Source organism: Miscanthus floridulus, chromosome 9 (genome assembly GCF_019320115.1).
Source record: "Miscanthus floridulus cultivar M001 chromosome 9, ASM1932011v1, whole genome shotgun sequence".
NCBI lineage: Eukaryota > Viridiplantae > Streptophyta > Magnoliopsida > Poales > Poaceae > Miscanthus > Miscanthus floridulus.
In genome coordinates this window covers 80,547,481-80,569,641 of record NC_089588.1, presented here as the reverse complement: position 1 = coordinate 80,569,641, position 22,161 = coordinate 80,547,481, and the positions used below count along the sequence as shown (strand labels likewise).

At 51.1% G+C, this 22,161-nt stretch overlaps 2 protein-coding genes and 1 pseudogene across 2 annotated transcripts; 1 reads left to right on the top strand and 2 right to left on the bottom strand.

The window, feature by feature from the left end:
- Nucleotides 1-1,959, bottom strand: LOC136482246 (MEIOTIC F-BOX protein MOF-like; annotated as a pseudogene).
- Nucleotides 1,960-8,571: 6,612 nt separating this feature from the next.
- LOC136480151 (uncharacterized) lies at nt 8,572-10,454 on the top strand. Its single transcript, XM_066477785.1, has 3 exons — nt 8,572-9,033; nt 10,062-10,183; nt 10,274-10,454. Exons 1-3 carry the CDS (start codon nt 8,572-8,574, stop codon nt 10,452-10,454), a joined length of 765 nt encoding a protein of 254 aa, XP_066333882.1.
- Nucleotides 10,455-18,861: 8,407 nt separating this feature from the next.
- On the bottom strand, nt 18,862-20,913 carry LOC136482377 (uncharacterized). The gene has a single exon (XM_066479591.1). It carries the CDS (start codon nt 20,911-20,913, stop codon nt 18,862-18,864), a length of 2,052 nt encoding a protein of 683 aa, XP_066335688.1.
- Nucleotides 20,914-22,161: the final 1,248 nt, after the last annotated feature.

Here is a 22,161-nt window from a genome sequence, read left to right as displayed (position 1 = left end):
ATTAAGAACTGCCAGAAGATAATGTATACTGTTTATGCAGAGCATTTAATTTCAGCACCTCTCTGTATATCTTCTAGCTCTCTGGAAAAGATTGCCAAAAAAAGGATCCAAACATGTCACCCTGATTGTTAAGTTAATTGAATGCTTTCCAAGAAAGTTAGGAGCTTATTCAATGCTTGATTTAATTTGCATACATGAAGGAAAGTTTAAATAAATTGTAGAAAACACCAAGTGTTTTGCTAGTTCGCTTAGGTATGCCAAATGTATCCAGAAACTTCAAAACTTTGTGAACTTGCTTGTTAACCACATCACATTTGACTTCAATATCCTTCATGTGTTTTAATATAGTAGATGGTCTCACCATTTGATTGTACCTGCCTATCATTTCCACTTTATGTTGAGGTCCCTGTGATAAACCACAGTAATCCATCAGTGTCAACAAAGCAGTAGTTACATAAAATATATATACCTTAGTAAAAAGATGAAGGTTGAGCTCCTCCAGAACCGGTGAGTGCTTGAAATGAGATTTAGCCCATAGAAGTCAGGATCCAAGCACCACCATTCATTCAGCAGTAGAGTCCTCAAGTTGTTAAAAGTTGGGTACCACTCCAAATCCCTGCGGAAAACAACCTGGACAAAATGCAGACAGAAAAAAATGACTATTATTCAGTGTGAAAACAGACCCGGGTTTTGTTTTTATGAATATCTAAAACTTGATATAAATACCACAGCAGAAATACAATCAGTCAGACTAATCAGACAACATAAGAATGGAAAAAATAATAATAGGACAATATAGCAATCGAAAAAATAATAGTCGGACAAAACAGGAAATAATAATAATCGAACAATGTAATAAAGGTGTTAACGGACAAAATTTACAAAAGTGTACCCCATTGTAGTCACACATCAATGTCAAATTCTCAGCTTCTGACAATCCTTGCAGAAGAAAACATTTGTTCTTGTAGTCGGATTCGTCAGGTATGAAACCATTACAAGAGAAACAATCCTCACTTCCACAATCCCAAATATGATCTCTGGCAAATGCCTCTTTTAATGATGGCATGCTACCCAAAACTGGAACCGAGGCGAAATGACCATCTAGCCTAAGTGAAACAAGGTTTGGGGTACAAATAAGAGTGTGCGATCCCTTATAACCAAAATAGCAATCGTTGATGCTCAGGTGTTTCAGGGATTTTGACGAGATCTGAGGGGCCTCATAAATGTAAGACTCAGCAATCACTAGATGTTCCAGATTCGGACAATTGGAGAAGTTGCAGAGACTATTTAAGCACACACCGATAAGTGCTAGCGTTTTCAAGTGCTGAGAGACAAGAGGCAAGTTGTCTAAGTGAAATCCATAATAGAAGTCATGGATTTCGAGCCTGAGCATCCGAACTTCACGGTCTACAACATGCCGGATCCAGAGATTCAGATTGTTTCGCTCTTCAACCAACCAGTATACCCGGGGCCCTAATCTGAGCTCGCATGTAAGGAGACAGGAATCGCGCTTGCGGAGGAGGAGCAGATGATTGACGAAGTGTCTGAGACTGTCCACGAACGGCGGTGTATCTCCATGGCCGAACCCGATACGCAGACCTGTGGCGGACTTCCAGAGATGGCGCCAGCGCCGAGCGAGCACGCATGTCCGCACGGCGTCCTCCGCCGGGAGGAACGCGAGGACGTGATGGAGGGCGTCGTCCGGGAGCGCGCTGATGCGATCGCCGCCAGCATCCGGCGACGCCGCACCGTCCAGTTTTGCCCTTTTACTCGGAGGCATGTCTGTGAACAAACGGGGGGCCGCTGCGGCGCAAGAAGATGGTGAGAAGGAGCGGAAGGCTTATAGCGGTTAATAAACGGGGAAGGCAGGAAGAAGCAGGAGCGGACCTGCCGGAGATCGCCGGAGTGGTCGCGCCGGTGCTCGCAGGAGTCGCCGCCACCGCTCTGCAGGGAGCTGACGAGGCAACACCACTACCCCAAAGCGCGTGCTCTCAGCCGGCCCATTTATTAATGGGCCATTTGCGTTTCCTGATGATCACAGATTCAAGGGCCCGTTGGGTCCAATCCACAGCAAAGCACCACAAATTTCACGGCAATGCAATGCATCCCGATCTTTTAGTCCATTTAGAAGTGAGAGACAAAAAAAAGGAATGATAAAATATAGGAATCTAAAAGCATCTAAAAAAAACTCTTCCCATCTTTCCTAAATGCTAGGAATAGAGATTTTGGTGAAAAAATAACCTCCAACAGCTTTCCTAAATGGTCATCCAAATATAATCATCTTCTATTCCGGATTTTTCGCTAATAAAAAATAAAAGATGAAAATGGCTCTCTAGAGTGCACATGAGATATAGAAAACATGTTGGAGAGTGAAAAGATATATAAAGCAATTTTTATGCAAATACAATCCAAATGATGATTTAGAGAGTGAGATTTAGAAAGCTTCTTGGAGATACTCTAAGAGCAACTACAAGAGCCTCTTTATATTCTTCATACTAATCGATAGAAATAGAGATTTTGGTAAAAAAATATCATGCAACAGCTTGTCTAATTAGATCTTAAATCTAGCCATAGCTGTTCGGCTGATGTTTTCAACGGCTGATAAGTTCAACCGAACAGGACGAATATAGATTTCTTGCTAGAAAAAAATAAGATATAGAAAAACTGATGAGGGTGAAAAGTTATACTAGAAAACAATTAATTTTTATACAAATAGCTCTTTAAATAATAAATTAGAGAGTGAGTTTAAAAATGGCTCTTGAAGAGGCTCTTAAGCCGTTTTTTGCGAATTATAGTGCAACGCTCTACTCACAACGTAAGCACACTCACCTCTATGGCTACGTTCGGCTGGTGTGAAAACCAGCCGGATTTCACTGTTTCCGGATGTCGGTGTTTTGGACCGGCGGGCCCTCAACCAACTAGTGAAAATATACTGCGTGCCCCTAATCCCGGATGGTGATGCAAAGAGACACAAGGTTTATACTAGTTCAGGCAATAGGTGCCCTACGTCCAGTCTAGGGGGTTGATCTTGTATTCCTTGCACCGAGGTGCTTGTAGTAGGGGTTTACAAGTAGGGCGAGAGAGGGAGCTGGTCCTAGGTCTCTGCATGGAGCGGTGTGGGATGCTTGAGATGTTGATCTCTTGCGGTGAGGAAGTGAACGTGTGTGTTCGTGTTCGTCTGTCTCGTATGTCCTCCTCCCTTCTAAGCGGCCCCGATCACCCCCTTTTATAGTTGAAGGGAGGTGTAGGGGCGTTACATGGGGTTGCTACGTTGTGTCGTGTGAATAGAGGCGGCATGTCTGAGCCCTGTAGCTTGTCGATGTGGCGGCATGGTCAGCGAAGCAGTCTTGTCCTTGATGCACTGGAGCGACGCACCGGTCACGCCCGATCCTGTGCGACGTGGGAGCTCGAGTGATAGCTTGACACAGGGCATGGCGGACGACGTGCCGGTCGCTGTATGTCAACAGCGTAGAGAGCCGAGGCTCAGTCGGTGCAGAGGCCGAACCATCTGGGGGGCTTAGCAGGCGCGAATCCCGAGGCTACCGAGACCCTAAAGTGGATTACCGAGGCTCGAAGGGAGCAGTTGGTCCTATACACTGATTCTGAGGCTACAATGACCTGGACTTGACTCCCCACGCCTGCGTTGTTCTTGGAGGAGGGGTTAGGTAGCACAGTGCAGTGCGGGCATCAGTCGTGGGCATAGTACCGAGCACAGTGGCCGGTAACCCCTGCCCCGTCCTGTCCTGGACGGCATGGTGTTGATGTGACTCCCATTTTGTCAGTCGTTCTACTGAGTCGAGCCGTCGTCCGGCTGACGTCGTGGGAGTGGTTGGTCGCATTAGTTAGACGTGAAGTTCTATCAGGGAAGTTGGTCGAGGCGGAGGCAACGGGGTTGTTGCCGAGCCGACCTCGAGCGAGGCGGAGAATCGGCACCTCATCCGAGGCCTTACGTGCGAGGCCTCGAGTGAGACGGAGAATCGGTTCCCTGTCTGAGGCCTTATGTGCGAGGCCTCGAGCAAGACGGAGAATCGGTACCCCATCCGAGGCCTTTTGTGCGAGGCCTCGAGCGAGATGGAGAATCGGTACCCCATCCGAGGCCTTTCGTGCGAGGCCTTGAGCGAGGCGGAGAATCGGTATCCCGTCCGAGGCCTTTCGTGCGAGGCCTCGAGCGAGGCGAAGAATCGGTAGCCTCGGACAAGGTGTGGGTTAGCCAGTACTTGTCTCTTGGCTTTGATTTTGACAGGGTCTAAGTGATTTTTTTGGTTTTTGCTTAGGGGACCCCTTTTTATGGTACCCGGCAGTAGCCCCCGAGCCTCAAGGAGAGTGTGAGCTCTCTCCCTAAGGTTTTGACGAGACTTGGCTCGCGGCAGCTCCTGGCGGGATGGCGTTTCATACTCGAGGCCTCGGTGGGTGCGCACGAGCGCACCCACCGGGTGTAGCCCCCGAAGCCCTGAAGGAGTGGATTTATTCCTCCAGGGGCTTTTCTCATGTCGTGCGAGGGGTTTTATTGCGTTTGCCGAGCCCATAAGGGCGGGTTTGAGTCGCTGGGTCTCCGCTTGGTTGTAGGAAGAGCCCCCGAGCCTCTGTGCGGAGCAAGAGGGCGATCATGAGTTTCCCTGTCTTTTTTGTGCGGCCCTCACGCATCTTTTTTGTTCAAAAGGAGGGGTGGAGTATGCCAGGCTACCCTCGGTGGGCGCGAGTAGTGATGCCTCCGGTGAGCTGTTATCGGGTAAGTCCGAATGGAGGCCCATGCCCTATTCGATAAGGGTTGGCTGGCGGTCCAGAGATGCACTCCAAAAGTACCAGAGGGCTTCTCTAGTGGGTCCTAGGGCCGTTCGATTGGCCCCGGGGGCTCGATGCCTCCCTTCGGTGGGATCCCATTCGGAGACCTCCCTGCTGGTCTCGGACATGACTTAGGGCATCCCGAGCGATTACTTGCTTGGGCCTCGGCCATGTACGGGCTCGCCCATAGTCATCCCTGACTCTATTGTCCTAGGGCGGCTGTCGAGACCCTCAGGGCCCAGCCTTTGAACCCCTGGACCGTAATGGGATCGATGCCCTTTATCGTGTTTTTTGAGCTTCCGAGTGTGAGCTCGGGTCGCTGGTATTCGACCTGGTTGTAGGAAGAGCCCTCGAGCCTCCGCATAGAGCGAGAGGGCAATCTGAAGTTTCCCTATCTTTTTTGTGTGACCCTCACGCATCCTTTTCGTTTGGAAGGAGGGGTTGCTTGCTGAGCCCTCGAGTGCGAGTTTGGGTCGTTGGGTCTTGGCTTGGTTGTAGGAAGAGCCCCCGAGCCTCCACACGGAGTGAGAGGGCGATCAGGAGTTTCCCTATCTTTTTTGTGTGACCCTCGCGAATCCTTTTCGTTTGGAAGGAGGGGATGTTTGCTGGGCCCTCGAGTGCGAGTTTGGGTCGCTGGGTCTCGGCTTGGTTGCAGGAGGAGCCCCTAAGCCCCTACACGGAGCGAGAAGGCGATCAGGGGTTTCCCTGGCTTTTTTGTGCGACCCTCGCGCATCCTTTTCGTTCAGAAGGAGGGTTTGTTTGCTGAGCCCTCGAGTGCGAGTTTGGGTCACTAGGTCTTGGCTTGGTTGCAGGAAGAGCCCTCGAGCCTCCACACGGAGCGAGAGGGCGATCAGGGGTTTCCTTGGCTTTTTTGTGCGACCCTCGTGCATCCTTTTCGTTTGGAAGGAGGGTTTGTTTGCCAAGCCCTCGAGTGCGAATTTAGGTCACTGGCTCTCAGCTTGGTTGTAGGAGGAGCCCCTGAGCCTCTACACACAGAGCGAGAGGGCAATTATGAGTTCCCCTGGCTTTTTTGTGCGACCCTCGTGCATCCTTTTTGTTCGGAAGGAGGGGTGGAGTATGCTAGGCTACCCTCGGTGGGCGCGAGTAGTGATGCCTCCGGTGAGCTGTTATCGGGTAAGTCTGAGTGGAGGCCCATGCCCCATTCGATAGGGGTCGGCTGGTGGTCCAAAGACAGACTCCAAAAGTACCAGAGGGCTTCTCTAGTGGGTCCCAGGGCCATTCGATGGGCCTTGGGGGCTCAGCGCCTCCCTACAGTGGAATCCCATTCAGAGACCTCCCTGCTGGTCTCAGACACAACTTAGGGCATCCTGAGCGATCGCTTGCTCAGGCCTTGGCCATGTACGGGCTCACCCATACTTGTCCCTGACTCTATTGTCCTGGGGCGACTGTCGAGACCCTCGGGAGCCCAGCCTTCGAACCCCTGGACCATAACGGGCTCGATGCCCTGTACCTTCTTCTGAAAGGAATCGGGTGGGGGATATTCCCCTCCCATCGGCTGACAACAGCAGGTGCGCCTTTTGCGGCGGTTTCTTGGGGAGTTGGAATGGTGCCTGCCGTTGCTGTGGTCGGATGCGACGCGATGTCAGTGGATGGGCCATTACTGTGCGCGCGATTAATAAGGAAAAGGTGGGCGCGTGGGTGGTTTAATCGGATCTAGATTAACTGTGCCAGATCTAAGGGAAACTTCCCCAATTTTGTTGCCCGTCCGTTCTACCCCCTTCTTGCATAAATACATGATGAGCCTTGCCCCCCTCCTCCTTACCTTGCCTGCATTCGCCTTTACTGCCTTCGAGCCATTGCTGAGAGCAGAGAGCGCCAGGGAGAAGAAAGGAGAAGGGTGAGGAAGAGAGAGAGAGAGAGAGAGAGTGAGCCATACCACCATAGTCGCCTCCTCCACCGCACCCTTGGCCGGCGGCACCGTTGTCCTTCAGGTGGATCCTTGGGGTCTGTCCGACGTGTCCGTGGGGACGCTGCAGTCGCTCGTTGACGACGGCCTCCTCCGCCCGGTTACCGACCCCAACAGACCAAAGTGGATCACTTCGGGGGGTGAGCCGAAGCCAAGGCCATGTGATGGCTATGTCATGAGCTTCGTGGCCTTCCATGAGCGTGGTCTCGACCTACCAACGGACCAGTTCATGCGGGCGCTCCTGCACTACTACGGTGTGGAGCTCCACAACTTCAACCCCAACTCCATCGTGCAGACGGCCATCTTCGTCGCCGTCTGCGAGGGGTACTTGGGCATTGCTCCCCACTAGGAGCTATGGCTCCACCTCTTTCGGGCGGGGCTCACCACCAAGCCGACGGGCATGACGGGCACGTAGAAGGCGATGAGAGCCAGCGGCTGCACTCTCCACGTGCGCCAAGACCGGTAGCTCCTCTACAACCTGGCCCAGCTTGCGTCGTCCAACCGTCACTGGTACAATAGTTGGTTCTACCTCCACAATGATGACGGCGGACTTCCTCCCTATATCGGGTGGGTCATGGAGAGCCAGCCAGAGAAGTGGAGGTACGGCGTCGTGGTGGTTGATCAGCCCAAGCTATAGCCGCTCCTGGAGGCATTGGAGTGGTTGTGTGGCCGTGGCCTTATGGCAGCTGTGGTCGTGGCAGCCTTCCACCGCTAGAGGGTGCTGCCACTGATGGCTCGGCGGCGGCGCCTGTTCGAGATGACACCGAATGAGCCGATCGATGGTGTCTGGATGTCCACCGTCACCCTCTCCGACGAGGAGATTCTATGTTGGGTGAGAGAGACAGTGGAGGGCGGCTGAGGATCAGTAGTCTAACCCCGTTCCTAAAGCACCCGAGGCTTCCTTGCTCCTTGCATTTTCTTGTTCGCTTATTTGCGTTCACCGTTCCCGCAGGGGATGAGGTATGTGCGAGCCTCCCCACTGCACATTCCCGAGGACGCAGAGTGGCGGGCGGTGAACAGGGCGCATGCCAAGGCGCAGAAGAAGCGGAAGGATACCGAGGAGGCAAAGCGCAAGAGGAAGAACCATGAGCGTGAGGAGCTGGAGAAACACCATCGGCAGCAGAGGCACGACGGTCTCCCGATGGAGTCGTCTCCGTCAACATCATCATCGACGGATTCTTCGGGCGGTGATGACGAGAGCAAGGTGGGGTAGGGTCTCCTGGACCATCTCCCTGATGTTGGGGGGACTATGCCCAGGGCATCGACGAGCGGCCCGGCATCTCTGGGAGGAGGGGAGAGGATACCTCGAGGCTGGCGATCGCCCACCCCGAGGCCGAGGCTGACACGCCCGAGGCACGGGCATTAGGGAAGCGCGCTGTCACCCCGGTGGGCTCGACGGTAGAGGAGGAGCAGGTGGTGGCGGGGGCGACGTGACCACCTCCACAGAGGATCGAGGGGGTGCTGGAGTTCGGTGAGGGCCGGCCAGCACCGGTGGACACAGAGGCCGTGCCACCACCACCGTGACCGTCGTTGCAGAGGAGGGACGTAGTGTCGAAGCGGTTGTGTCCCCCTTCGAGGTAAGTGTTTTGTCGGTGGAGTTGCAGTACCTCCCGCTCATCCCTTGGCTGCATGCTGACCTTGTGAATGCTTTGCCTCCAGCCAGAAGCATCAGGCTGAAGCGCCCGCCCTGGCGCCACGTAAGGTGCTCAAGGTGAGCGCCAGCTCCACCGCCCAATGGGTGATGGAGGCGCAAGCCACCATACAGCATGGCATGGCCTTGGCCAGGGCTGACCCAAAAGGGGCCAGACGCCCAAGGAGAGGCTACCGAGGCGGCCTCACAGCGAGCGAGAGATGAGGCGCCTATGTCCCTTGAGGCCGAGGCCCGCGAGTCAGATGGGGCCAAGGCGCCTTCACTTGCTAAGGACACCGAGGGTGAGGCCGAGGCCTCTAGGTCCTCCGAGGCCGAGGTGGTGGAGGCTGGGGCTTCCGCAGCCGAAGTGGCAGACGTCGGGGCCCCCAAGACCATCGAGGCCAAGGCGGTGGAGGCCAAAGCCCCTGAGACCACTGATGCCGAGGTGGCGGAGGCTAGCTTGGGCATGGTGGAGCCGACGGCCCAAGATGCGGAGACGAGGGTGGGGCAAGGTTTGGTACTACCCTTGGTCCAGTACCCGCTGCCATCGCAAGAGAGCTCCCGGGAAGTGGAGGTCCATTTGATTTCCTCCGACGATGCTTCCTGGGGGAAGGAGGTGGCGGACGCCGAGGCGGCCAGCACCGTGGAGAATCTGGCTCTGGCTTCTGGTGAGGGAAGTTCAGCCCTCGTCCAGGTACAACCCGAGCCCTGCGGGTGGGATCACCTACATGTCTTGTGGCAGAGCCGGGACAACCCTGAGGGGGAGCCTCTATTCGCCCTCGAAGACGCGGCCGAGGGGGGGCACTGGAGCACTTTCGAGCAATACCGCCATCTGGTGGAGCGGTCACTACGGACAACGCTGTCCGTCGTGGCTAATGATCTACCCAACGTTGCCCAGGAACACGCTTGCTTTCTCGGTGCTGTGTCGTATTTTTCCCGAGTTTTCTCGTAGTGCTTGACGTCCGTTCTGCCTATCCAGGTGCTCGAGGCCTGGTCCCTTGGAAAGTCATTGTTCCTCCAGCGGGAGACGGACGTCTAGGACCAGCTCCAGCGGCAAAAGGACTTGCTCGCCAATGCCAACGAGCTTCTGTCGGCACAGAGCGTGGAGGTGGAGGACCTTCACCTTCGTTGTGCTGATATGAAGGCCGAGGCAGCCATGGCTCGGGAGCAGGCCGCCCCTTTGGTGGCGTGGATCAAGGAGCTAGAGGAGGAGCTGACCCGGGTGGCCGGCGATCGGGACACCTTTAGGTCCCAGGCTAAAGAAGCGACGGCCTCTGCCAAGGCCCTCGCTGGACAGCTAGGGGTGGAGCAGGGCACGCACCTACTGACGAAAGACGCCTTGGCAGAGGCCCTTAAAGTGGCCGAGGCCTCCTAGGTCGAGGCTTTGGTCTGGAAGGGAAAGGTCGAGGGTGAGTCATGTTCCCCTTATTTTATTTGTTTTTCTTGTGTTCGACCCCTAACTCCCTCATGTGATGTAGAGCTAGAGAAAGAGGCTTCCAAGGTGGCCGAGGCCTCTCGGGTCGAGGTCCAGTGCTGGAAGGAGAAAGCCAAGGCCTCTCGGGTCGAGGTCCAGTGTTGGAAAGAGAAAGCCGAGGGTGAGTCCCATAGGGCTTCACCCCTGTTTGGCTTATTTTCTTTTGCGCTTAACCCCATCCTACTTGTTTTGGCATAGGGTTGGAGAAGGAGATCTCCTAGGTAGCTGAGGCCTCTATCATAGTGCAGGCGGTGCTCAAGGCCGAGATTGGGGTGCACAATGTGCTGCAGAGCGCCGCCCGTACCGTCTGCGAGGCCCTGGAGGTTGAGGGGGTCGAGTCGGGCAGCTCCCTTAGGAGCCGCTTGATTGCGTTGAGCGGCCAAGTGCGCAAGCGACTCTGAGGGGTGCTGCACACAGGCGTCAAGCATGCCCTGACCATCATCTCCTCGCACTACACCAGTGTCGACCTCGAGGCCGTCAGTGATGGCTACGTCTTGGCTGAGGATGACAAGGAGGCCGATGAGGAGGTCATGAAGCTAATGGAGGTGGCTAAGGGCCCTGGCATGGCACTGGCCAAGCTATTCGAAGAGGAGGTGGTTCCTCCCACGTCGTCCATCGATGCTGGCGACCCTGAGCCTTGACCTGGGCCAAAGGGGCCATGTAAATAAATTAGGATTATTATTGTACCGTAACACTTGTGGCCATCGAGGCCTTTTCTAGAGTACTTATGCGTCTACACTTCTTAATCATTTTTATTGTATTTTCAAGCCTCTGCCCTCTGTCTCGTCTCTGGACATATCTCTTGCAAAAAAACTTCCTCAGAGCCTTAGCTGCCCCTCAGGCAAAAGGTGGTGAGGGAGTGCCGTAGCCTGGGGGTGTAGGCCATCTCATGACTTGGCCGGCCTTTTGGCCTTGAGACAGTCTTTTGGTCCTTAGGTTTTTTACAATCGATTTGTCAGAGCACGCTAGAGAGTTTGGCATAGAATTTTTTTTGAAAAATGACTAAAAAATGGTGCGTGGGACTTAGGGGGGGAGTCCCCCCCTTCTAGCCCCCGAGGGAGGCTCGGTTCTGTAGAGGCAGAGCCGTGTCTTGTTTGAGCCCCACAGTGGGCACCTCTGCAAAGGCATAGCCGAGTCTCCCTTATGGTGTTATCGTAATGCTGAGGCCCACGATGGGCCCGGGGAGTTTCTTGAAAAATTAGAATAACTAAAGAACGCTTCTTTATTGTATTTCGAGAAATAATGTATACAATGCTTGGAAATTTAAGGGTAAAAGCGACGTAGTTGTTCTATGTTCCAAGCGTTGGTGAGGATTTCACCCTTCTCGTTGGCTAGCTTGTAGGTCCCGGGCTTTAGCACTTGGGCGATGATGTACGGTCCTTCCCATGGCAGGGTTAGCTTGTGGCGGCCCTTGTTGCTCTGCCTCAGTCTCAGCACTAGGTCACCTACCTTCAGGTCTCAGCTTCCAATGTGCCGGGCTTGATAGTGTCGTAGGGCTTGCTGGTACTTGGCCAAATATAGTAGCGCAATGTCTCAGGCTTCCTCTAGTTGGTCGAGTGTGTCTTCGCGGGCAGTGCGGTTGCTTTGCTCGTTGTAGGCCTGTAGTCTTAGGGAGCCATACTCTAGGTCAGTGGGGAGGATGGCCTCAGCTCCATAGACTAGGAAGAATGGTGTGAACCCCATGGCTTGGCTCGGGGTGTTCCTCAGGCTCCAGATGACCGACGGGAGTTTGGCAAGCCATTTCTTGCCAAATTTCTTCAACCAGTTGTATATTCTTGGCTTGAGGCCTTGTAGGATCATGCCGTTCGTATGCTCTACTTGGTCATTTGTCCTAGGGTGTCCTATGGCCAGCCAGGCCACATAGATGTGGTGGTCATCGTAGAACGTTAGGAGCTTGTGGTCGGTGAATTGCATCCTGTTGTCAGTGATGATGGTGTTCGGAACCCCAAACCTGTGGATGATATCAGTGAAGAACAGCACCGCTTGCTCGGACTTGATTCGATTGATTGGATGAGCCTCGATCCACTTGGAGAACTTATCAATTGCTACCAGTAGATGGGTGTAGCCCCCGTGGGCCTTCTGCAAAGGCCTAACCATGTCGAGCCCCCATACAGCGAACGGCCATGTAATGGGGATGGTTTGAAGGGCTTGGGCCGGGAGATGTGTCTACCGTGCATAGTACTAGCATCCCTCATAGGAGCGTACTAGCTTGGTGGCATCAGCAACCGCCATTGGCCAGTAGAACCCTTGGCAGAAGGCGTTTCCGATGAGCGTCCGAGGCACCGCATGGTGCCCGCAGGCTCCCGCGTGCAAGTCCCAAAGTAGGGCTTGACCTACCTCGGTGGTGATGCACCGTTGAAGGACGCCAGATGGGCTTTGCATGTACAACTCGCCATTGCTGAGGACGTAAGTCTTGGTTCGCTGAGCAAGCTGTCGGGCTTTGGTCCTATCTGCAGGAAGCTCTCCTCGAACGAGGCAATCTAGGAACGGGACCCACCAGTCCGTGCCCTGGTTGGCCTCGGGAGGCTCCATGTTGACTTCCATGACCTCGGGTTCAGCCGAAGGGGTCTCGGTGATAGAGGGGGCCTCGGGCCCTGCGGTGGGCTCGACCAGTGGGCCCTCTTCTATCACTGAGGCATAGTTGATGGAAGGCTTGTGGAGGTCTCTAGCGAAGACGTTCGGGGGGACCGGGGCCTGTGCCGACGCCATCTTTGCCAGTTCATCCGCAGCTTCGTTAAATTTCCGTGCGACGTGGTTGAGTTTGAGACCGTTGAACTTGTCTTCAAGGTGCCATACCAGCTTGCAGTACGCCTCCATTTTGCGGTCATGGTAGTTCGACCCTTCATCACTTGATCGACGACGAGCTGTGAATCGCCGCATACGTCGAGGCGCCATACTCCAAGTTCGATGGCGATCTACAAGCCATTGACGAGGGCTTTGTATTCAGCTGTGTTGTTGGAGGCAGCGAAGTGGAGCCGAATCATGTAGCGCATGTGCACTCTAAGCGGTGAGATGAAGAGCAGACCCGCGCCTACCCCGGTCTTCATCAGGGACCCGTCGAAGTACATGGTCCAGCATTCTGCCTGGACTTGAGCAGGTGGCAGTTGGGTGTCGGTCCACTCAGCCACAAAGTCGGCCAAGACCTAGGATTTAATTACTTTCTGAGGCACAAAAGATAGGGCTTCCCCCATGAGTTCGATGGCCCACTTGGCTATCCTACCTGAGGCCTCCCGGTTATGGATTTTCTCTCCCAGGGGGAAAGATGACACCACGGTCATCGGGTGGGACTTGAAGTAGTGACGCAGCTTGCGTTGAGCCAAGACTATGGCGTAGATCAGTTTCTGGATGTGGGGGTAGCGTGTCTTGGTTTTAGAGAGCACTTCACTGATGAAATAAACAGGTCATTGGACAGGTAGAGCATGCCCCTCTTCCTGCCTCTTGACTACCACGGCCGCGCTGGCCACTTGGGTCGTTGCAGCGACGTAGAGTAAGAGGGCCTCACCCTTGGCCAGGGGTACCAGGATGGGTGGATTGGTGAGTAATGCCTTAAGCTTGGCGAGGGCTTCTTAGGCCTCGGGGTCCAAGAAAAGCATTCGGATTTTCTCAAGAGGCGGTACAGAGGCAAGCCTTTTCGCCAAGGCGCGAGATGAAGCGGCTCAGGGCCACGAGGCATCCCATGACTCTTTGCACTCCCTTGAGGTCTCAGATTGGTCCCATGTTGGTCATGGCCGAGAGTTTCTCCGGGTTGGCCTCGATGCCACATTCCGAGACTATGAACCCCAAGAGCATGCCTTGGGGGACCCCGAAGACACACTTCTCAGGGTTGAGCTTGATGCCCTTCTCCCTGAGGCATTTGAAGGCTATTTCCACATCGCCAATGAGATCACTGGCCTTCCTAGACTTGACCACAATGTCGTCCACGTAGGCCTCGATGGTTCGCCCGATGTGCTCACCAAAGACCTGGGTCATGCACCGCTAGTATGTGGCCCCTGTGTTTCTGAGGCTGAACGGCATAGTCACATAGCAGTACATGCCGAATGGTGTGATGAAAGAAGTCGTGAGCTGGTCGGACTCTTTCATCTTGATTTGATGGTAACCAGAATACGCATCAAGGAAGGATAGGGTTTCGCATCCCGCAGTGGAGTCAACGATTTGGTCGATTTGCGGAAATGGGAAAGGGACTTTTGGACATGCTTTATTCAGACCAGTGTAGTCTACACACATTCTCCACTTCCCATTTTTCTTCTTAACTAATACAGGATTAGCTAACCACTCCAGATGAGATACTTCCTTGATGAATCCGGCCGCCAAAAGCTTCTACACCTCCTTGCCGATGGCCCTGCGCTTCTCCTCATCAAATCGGCACAGGCGTTGCCTCACCGGTCTAGAGCCGGCCCGGATATCCAAGGCATGCTTGGTGACTTCCCTCGGTATGCTCGGCATGTCCGAGGGACTCCACGCGAATACATCGGCATTCGTGCAAAGAAAGTCAACGAGCATGGCTTCCTATTTGATGTCGAGGGTGGCACTGATCCTCAGCGCCCGATCGTCGGGGTAGGTGGGGTCGACCGGGACGAGCTTGATGGCCTCCGCGGGCTCGAAAGTCCTAGCACGACGCTTAGAATCGAGCGCCTCGCTGCCAAGTCGGTCGAGGTTGATGATGAGGGTCTCGGCCTCTACGAGAGCCTCAGCGTACTCAATGCATTCGACGTCGTAGTTGTATGCATGCTCATATGTGGACTCGACAGTGATGACGCCGTTGGGACCCAGCATCTTGAGCTTGAGGTAGGTGTAGTTGGGGACCGCCATGAACTTGGCGTAGCATGGCCACCCTAGGATGGCGTGGTACGTTCCCTTGAACCCAACCACCTCAAAGGTGAGGACCTCCTTGCGGTAGTTGGAGGGAGTGCCGAAGCAGATGGGTAGGTCGATGCGCCTAAGGGGTCACGTGCGTTTCCCCAGCATGATGCCGTGGAAAGGCATGGCGTCACCCCGGAGCTGCGACCGGTCGAGCTCTAGGAGCTCCAAGGTGTTGGCATAGAGGATGTTGAGGTCGCTGCCTCCGTCCATCAACACCTTGGTAAGCTGGGTATTACCGATGATGGGGTCGACAATGAGTGGGTACTGCTCGGGGTTCAGGACACCTTGGTAAGCCAGGTGTTACCGATGATGCGGCGGTTGATGTCATGAACCCTCCATCGGGCTGCTCAGCCATAGCCGTGACCCCGCTGCTCTTGCTCAAGAGTGTCGCGGAGCTACTCCAGAAGGAGTCGGTCTTGCTCAACTTTGGCCTGAAGCTCGTAGAGCTGCTCTAGGTCCAGACGTCGAAGTTCCTCAGGGGCAAGGTCTTTGTTTCGCGCTGCCTGGGGCTCAATGCGTGGAGGTGCGGTGCCGCCTGCCCCCTCGGGAGGCGAGGAGCGAGAACCTGCCCCTTTGTCCTCATCGCCCATGCTCGGCATCCCGAGCTCGACGTGGAAGCACTCACAAGTGGGGTCGTAAGTGCCTTCATCATTAGAGTCAGAGTAGCCGAAGCAGTAGTTGTTCGCGGCCAGGAAGCGGCGCATGGCTTCAGGGTCGTGGAGCCCAGAGAGGTCCGCTCTGGCACACGCCTCGTCCTCCTCCGAGGAGTCAGCGTGGGTGTGGATTGAGATCGTGGCATCGAGGTCGAGGGCGAAGCGTTGGTGGTGTCCTGAGGACTCCGCATGAGCGGAAGTGTAGGCAGAAGAATAGGCGGTGGCGACATTTCTCAACCCGAAGGGGTACGGGGATGGTGCCATCGCCGGGCTTCGCTCTGCCGGAGTCAACTCCTCAGGAGGTGGCGGGGCAGAGCTTGATGATGGGACGTCGTTGTGCGCCACCGGTGTTTTCCCTTGCCCAGGCTTAAGCTAGATAGATCCCCAACCAGGGACTCTGTGCCAGCAGCCGGGCATGGGATGCTGGCGGAGCATGGTGCGCCGCCCTGAGCTTGCGTGGGGTGGTCCCACTCATGTCGTGCTTGGTGAGCGTGACGAGAGCGGTGGCCTGGGCGCCGCCTGCGCCTGAGCTACCAGTGCGTGGTGCCGTCATCGGTCGGTGGGGCTCTGGGTGAGAGGAGTACCATATCGTACTCATGTCCTAGACACATGAACTCTAGGCTCCCGAACAAGATCACCGTGCTGATATGCAGTGGACGTGCGGGGTCTACCATCCGGGACTTGTTGGGATGATGAGGCTGACACGCAGTAGATCCCCTACCTAGCGCGCCAACTGTCGGTGTTTTGGACCGGCGGGCCCTCAACCAACTAGTGAAAATGTACTGCGTGCCCCTAATCTCGGATGGTGATGCAAAGAGACACAAGGTTTATACTGGTTCAGGCAATAGGTGCCCTACGTCCAGTCTGGGGGGTCAAACTTGTATTCCTTGCACTGAGGTGCTTGTAGTAGGGGTTTACAAGCAGGGCGAGAGAGGGAGCTGGTCCTAGGTCTCTGCGTGGAGCGGTGTGGGTTGCTTGAGATGTTGATCTCTTGCGGTGAGGAAGTGAACGTGTGTGTTCGTGTTCGTCTATCTCGTATGTCCTCCTCCCTTCTAAGCGGCCCCGATCACCCCCTTTTATAGTTGAAGGGAGGCATAGGGGCATTACATGGGGTTGCTACGTGGCGTTGTGTGAATAGAGGCGGCATGTCCGAGCCCTGTAGCTTGTCGCTGTGGCGGCATGGTCAGCAAAGCAGTTTTGTCCTTGATGCACTAGAGCGACGCGCCGGTCACGCCCGATCCTATGCGACGTAGGAGCTCCAGTGATAGCTTGATGTAGGGCATGGTGGACGACGTGCCGGTCGCTGTATGTCAACAACGTAGAGAGCCGAGGCTCAGTCGGTGCAGAGGCCGAACCATCGTGGGGGGCTCAGCGGGCGTGAATCCTGAGGCTGTCGAGACCCTGAAGTGGATTGCCGAGGCTTGGAGGGAGCAGTTGGTCATGTACACTGATTCCGAGGCTACAGTGACCTGGACTTGACTCCCCACGCCTGCGTTGCTCTTGGAGCAGGGGTTAGGTAGCGCAGTGTAGTGCGGGCATCAGTCGTGGGCATAGTACCAAGCACAGCGGCCGGTAACCCCTGCCCCATCTCGTCCCGGACGGCATGGTGTTGATGCGACTCCCATTTCGTTAGTCATTCTGCTGTGTCGAGCCATCGTCCGGCTGACGTCGCGGGAGTGGTTGGTCGCATTAGTTGGACATGACGTTCTGTTAGGGAAGTCGGTCGAGGGGGAGGCGACGGGGTTGTTGCCGAGCCAGCCTCGAGCGAGGCAGAGAATCGGCACCTCGTCTGAGGCCTTACGTGCGAAGCCTCGAGCGAGACGGAGAATCGGTTCCCCGTCCGAGGCCTTACGTGCGAGGCCTCGAGCGAGACGGAGAATCGGTACCCCGTCCGAGGCCTTTCATGCGAGGCCTCGAGCGAGACGAAGAATCGGTACCCCGTCCGAGGCCTTTCGTGCGAGGCCTCGAGCGAGGCGGAGAATCGGTAGCCTCGAACAAGGTGGGGGTTAGCCAGTAGTTGTCTCTTGGCTTTGATTTTGACAGGGTCTAAACGATTTTTTCGGTTTTTGCTTAGGGGATCCCTTTTTATGGTACCCGACACCGGATGAAATACACTGTTCACGCTCTCACAAATTCCTCCAGATTCCTCCAAATTTCTCCTAGCTTTCTCCCAGCGAACAGGCCCTATAAATGCACACACGTAAATCCTACGCTTATGAGCATCTTTAAAGACCGGAGCCCTTTGGATACACTACAACTTGTCCTACCAATTACCAGAAATAAAAAAAATAAAAATTTGGAATCAAGAAAACAAAATTTATTACCTCCCACCGTAAATTTAAGAAAAACTAATAAGATGACCTGCACAAATAACGTGGGATGCTAGTGTTTTTCATTGTAAAGCATTATTTTTTTTTTGCAAAAAACATTATATTTTTTAATTTGATAACAACTTTTGAAAAAGGTTTTTATTTGTTTAACTATAATTGTCCTGTACATCCACTTGTACCAACTCTGTACAACTGTCAATTACCAATTTCTTGGCTCAAATGACTCTCATCACGTTTAATGACTTACTAAATTCCATTAGACATAATTGAATCCATCTCACTCTGTACGGCTTCCTTCCACTTTTCAATAGTTCTTGGTGTCATCGACAAGGTACACATTTGTCTCTTACTCTTTCGAATAATTACAATGTTATCCTCCTCAGGATTTTGCACATGGTGTTTCTCAATTTGTTCTATTGGAATAAATTACTCATGGGGTATTATAGGTTCATGACTAGATGTATTCACTTTCAAGAAAAGTAGCATCTCTGGACTCCATTCTAGTACCAATATGCATATCGGGGTCTAGAGCCAGACTAAAACTCTGGACTCCTTTATAAATATGATAATAATAATTCTCAATATGTATATATAAAATGTTACCACGTATAACATTTCACTAAAAGCAATATTCGTACCAAAGAAATATTAAATTGAGTTAAAAGTTTCTTCTAACGTTTCTCAATGCAAAGTCAATGATGATTGTATCAATCTCATTCAATAATTTCTTCTCAATGCATCATGTTGCCAAACCATTTACCCTCTCTTGAGACATAGAAGATCTCAATGATTCTTCAACAACAGGCATTGTTTGGGGAATGTTAAAGAAAGTTGATGCCATAGTCACAGGCATTGTTTCAGCAAGCAAACATATATCATACCAGCAAATGCCCGTGCGTCGCTACGGAAAAGCCTTAAAAGAGTATGAAAAAAATAGTAGGTCAAAATCAACAGACAAGTAAACTTTTAACTCAGTTTAGCAACATACTATTGCTAGTCACATTCCATTAAATACGCATCAATTTCAGTAACACTATCAAATCAAGTGCATGATATACAATCTAGCCAAAGACACTCTTTTGTAGACTTTTGTCTGTGAATTCTGACATCTGGAAGCACAAACAAGTCTACATAAAACATTGTATGAAACAAAAAAAAAAATGACAACATCACATATATCCTAGTTGGATTCACATTGTTTAGAATTAGCTTGTACGTATAGGATCAGTGATAGAGATTCGTCGATATCCAAACAAGTGGCGCATCAGGTTTGGTAGCCTTGGCTCCAATGGTGCCGCAGCTGTAGCCGTAGTTTCAGTTACATGTGGAGTTGCCTCGCTCGTGGGCAGCTTGCAACATCTCCTAATCCTTCGTAGTTCTTCCGCCACTTCCTGCATTGTCGGCCTCATGACCATCCCGTCTGCATTCAAAATAGTACACCTCAGTGCCAACCTCCCCATCTCTTCAAGAGCAGCAATATCTTGTTCAGCTGTTATATCCTTATCAAACATTGCCTTCCCACTGTTGTCCTTTTGGTAAGCCTTGGTAAATTCGACAGTAAGGTCATCAAAACAAATATTGTTTTCCCTACTAATGAGTGACAATAAAACACTGCCAAACCTGTACACATCGCTTTCCAGATTCATCAACACCGTCTTGTAACGAGATGGGTCACTGTCAAGCACCTTTTCAAGAAGAACGCTGTTAATTACACTGTCACCAGCATTACTTCCACTGTCCATGATAAGCTTAGAAGCCCCTGAAAAATCTGTGAGCTTTGGTACAAAGTTATCATGAAGAAGTACAGTGGATGCTGAAACACTACCATGTCCGATGATACCAGTTGCTGGTGAATGAAGGTATTGTAATGCTTCTGCAGTCTTAATTGCAATCCTCAGACGTAGATCTAGTGGGAGATATTCTTGGCTACCCAGAATGTCCAGTAAACTACCTTTATCAGCATACTCATATATAAAAGCTAGAGTTTCGGCTTCCAAGCAACAACCCAAAAGCTTGATAATATTATTCTTGTGGGCAATTTGAGAAAGGACAATCCCTCCGTTGATGAATGCCTCTTGAGAATCTGTGTCATGAAATTTCCGGACCGCCACCACCGTGTTGTCCTCAAGTCTTCCTTTATAAAACTTAGTTGACATACCTCCACTGAGCATATGTGAGTAATTATCTGTGATTTCCTTTAGCTCTGCCTTTGTGAAACTTCTTACATTGCTGAATTTTGATATAATCTTAACATTGCTAGCATTTCTTTTGAAAAAGCTACCACTCTTCTTAAGCTGTGCACTCTCTTGCTTGTCTTTTGTGTGCCATGAATGGTGTGTTGACAAAATGGATTGCGAAGATGCATGTTCTTGTCTGCACTTCAGATCTCTCTTAAGAACCCGAAGACATTTTTCCACATGATTCATTTCAGGGCGATTTTTTATGTCAAGTCTCAGGCACGCCATTGCAAGTTCCACAATTTCTTCAAGAGTCTTAAAAGTATTCTTGTTTGCTATTGATTCATCAAATAGTTTCCTCAACCCTTTCCCCTTCGCACATTCGAAAATTCCGATGAGATTCATGTCACCTTGTTTTACTCTTTTCCGAGTTACTAATTCCAGGAGAACTATTCCAAAGCTATAGACATCATTCCTCGGAGTAAGTCGTCCTGTATGCATCAATACAGGATCCATGTAATCTATACTTCCTATTACCTTGCTAGCATATTGAGTAATTCCACCCAAAAGAAGCCTTGACAACCCAAAATCAGATACTTTGGCTGTAAAATTATCATCTAGAAGTATGTTGGCCGGCTTAATATCACCATGACAAATAAGGCTGTCAATTGATAAATGCATCGAGTGCATGTAGCTCAATGCTTCCGCACACCCTATAGCAATACCCAATCTTATATCCAAGGGAATTGCAGTGTCACTATTGTGCAGTATGTCATCGAGGTTTCCCTTAGGAACATACTCAGTTACCAATGTTAGAGTACTTTCACCCACACAATAGCCTATGAACTTCACCACGTTCTTGTGGTTCATTTGACTATGGATGCTTACTTCTTCCATAAACTCTTTCCTCAAATTTTCACGGATATATCTCTTCACTGCAACTAAATCGTAGTGATCATCAAGGATCCCTTTATAGACTTCTCCATATCCTCCCTTCCCAATAAGAGTGCCATAGTTGTTAGTAAGTGCTTCAATCTCATCTTCGGTGAAACGCATAACTTTTTGCCACATAGCACCCATGGATAAGATCCTAGTCATAAACTGAATGTTTGAATCCATGCCAACAACACAGATCCTAGTACAAAATGACAGTATAGACCCTGCAAGAAAACAACTTATTAATGTCTGATCAAGGCATTGTAACATTTATTTAAAAATTCCATGTTTTTGTAAACCACATTTAAAGGAAATACATGTCTATCGGAATTTTAGGCCCACAGAACACTAACTCAACAACCCATCCTTTTGTACTGGCTACAACAAAAGAGGACACTAGTATATTAGAAGTTTGTGTGTTTAGTGCTCACAAGTAATCAAAATTACTCATCAGTGCTCTCTCTCTCTCTCTGTTTTTCATTCTTTAATGTGATATCCATTGCAGTTATAGGAACAAATCAATTGCAACTGTAATACTCTCTCCATCACAAAATAATAATAATCACATTTTGCGCAGGGAAAAGTCAAACCTTACAAACTTTGACCAACAATTTGTCAAATTATATACAACTATAAGACATAAAACTTGTATCAATTTCTATTCCAAACGCCCTGAGATGATATTGATCCTTTAGAAATGACACTATATTGTAAGAGAAACCAGGAGTCAAAATCTATTCTGTATGACTTTTTCCTGATCAAAATACACATAATAATTCTGGGAGGAAAGTAGTATTTGGTATGGTCATGTAAGATTCAAACGTAGAATTGTGTTGGAAAACTTGCAAATCTCATCAATCCTGAGGATTTTTAGGAACACGTTATACAAGATATTTATGATCAAAGATATGCATCAAAGACTTTACAAAGTCAAATATGTTAATTATTTATCCAATTTTGATGAACTTATTAATTATCTACTATATGTTTTTAAAATTTTGATACATATCTTTAGTTTTCTCTCTCGGGATAGCACTTCATGTGTCTTCAATATGCATCTAGTTAAAACTACCTTAGCTTAAGCTATGATGATTCTTGTTGCAGCCTATAAGTTAAGATAGCTTGAATCAGGAGAATACAAGATTAACAGGTTCCTTCTAGGACTGAGGTAGTACCTTACATCTTATAGCTGTATTTTCGAACTCCCATACTCAAAAGGGATTTCCGTGCTGATTCATGAGGAATCTTAAAGCACCATTACATGGCATGAAAATAATGAAATTACACCAACATCCAAGTAATGTATAGAAAGCTCCATGATAAGGCAAGGTTACTATGTTGGAATGAAAGCCTAGTCATAAAGAAATACCGTTATTTGGTGAATTGATTTAA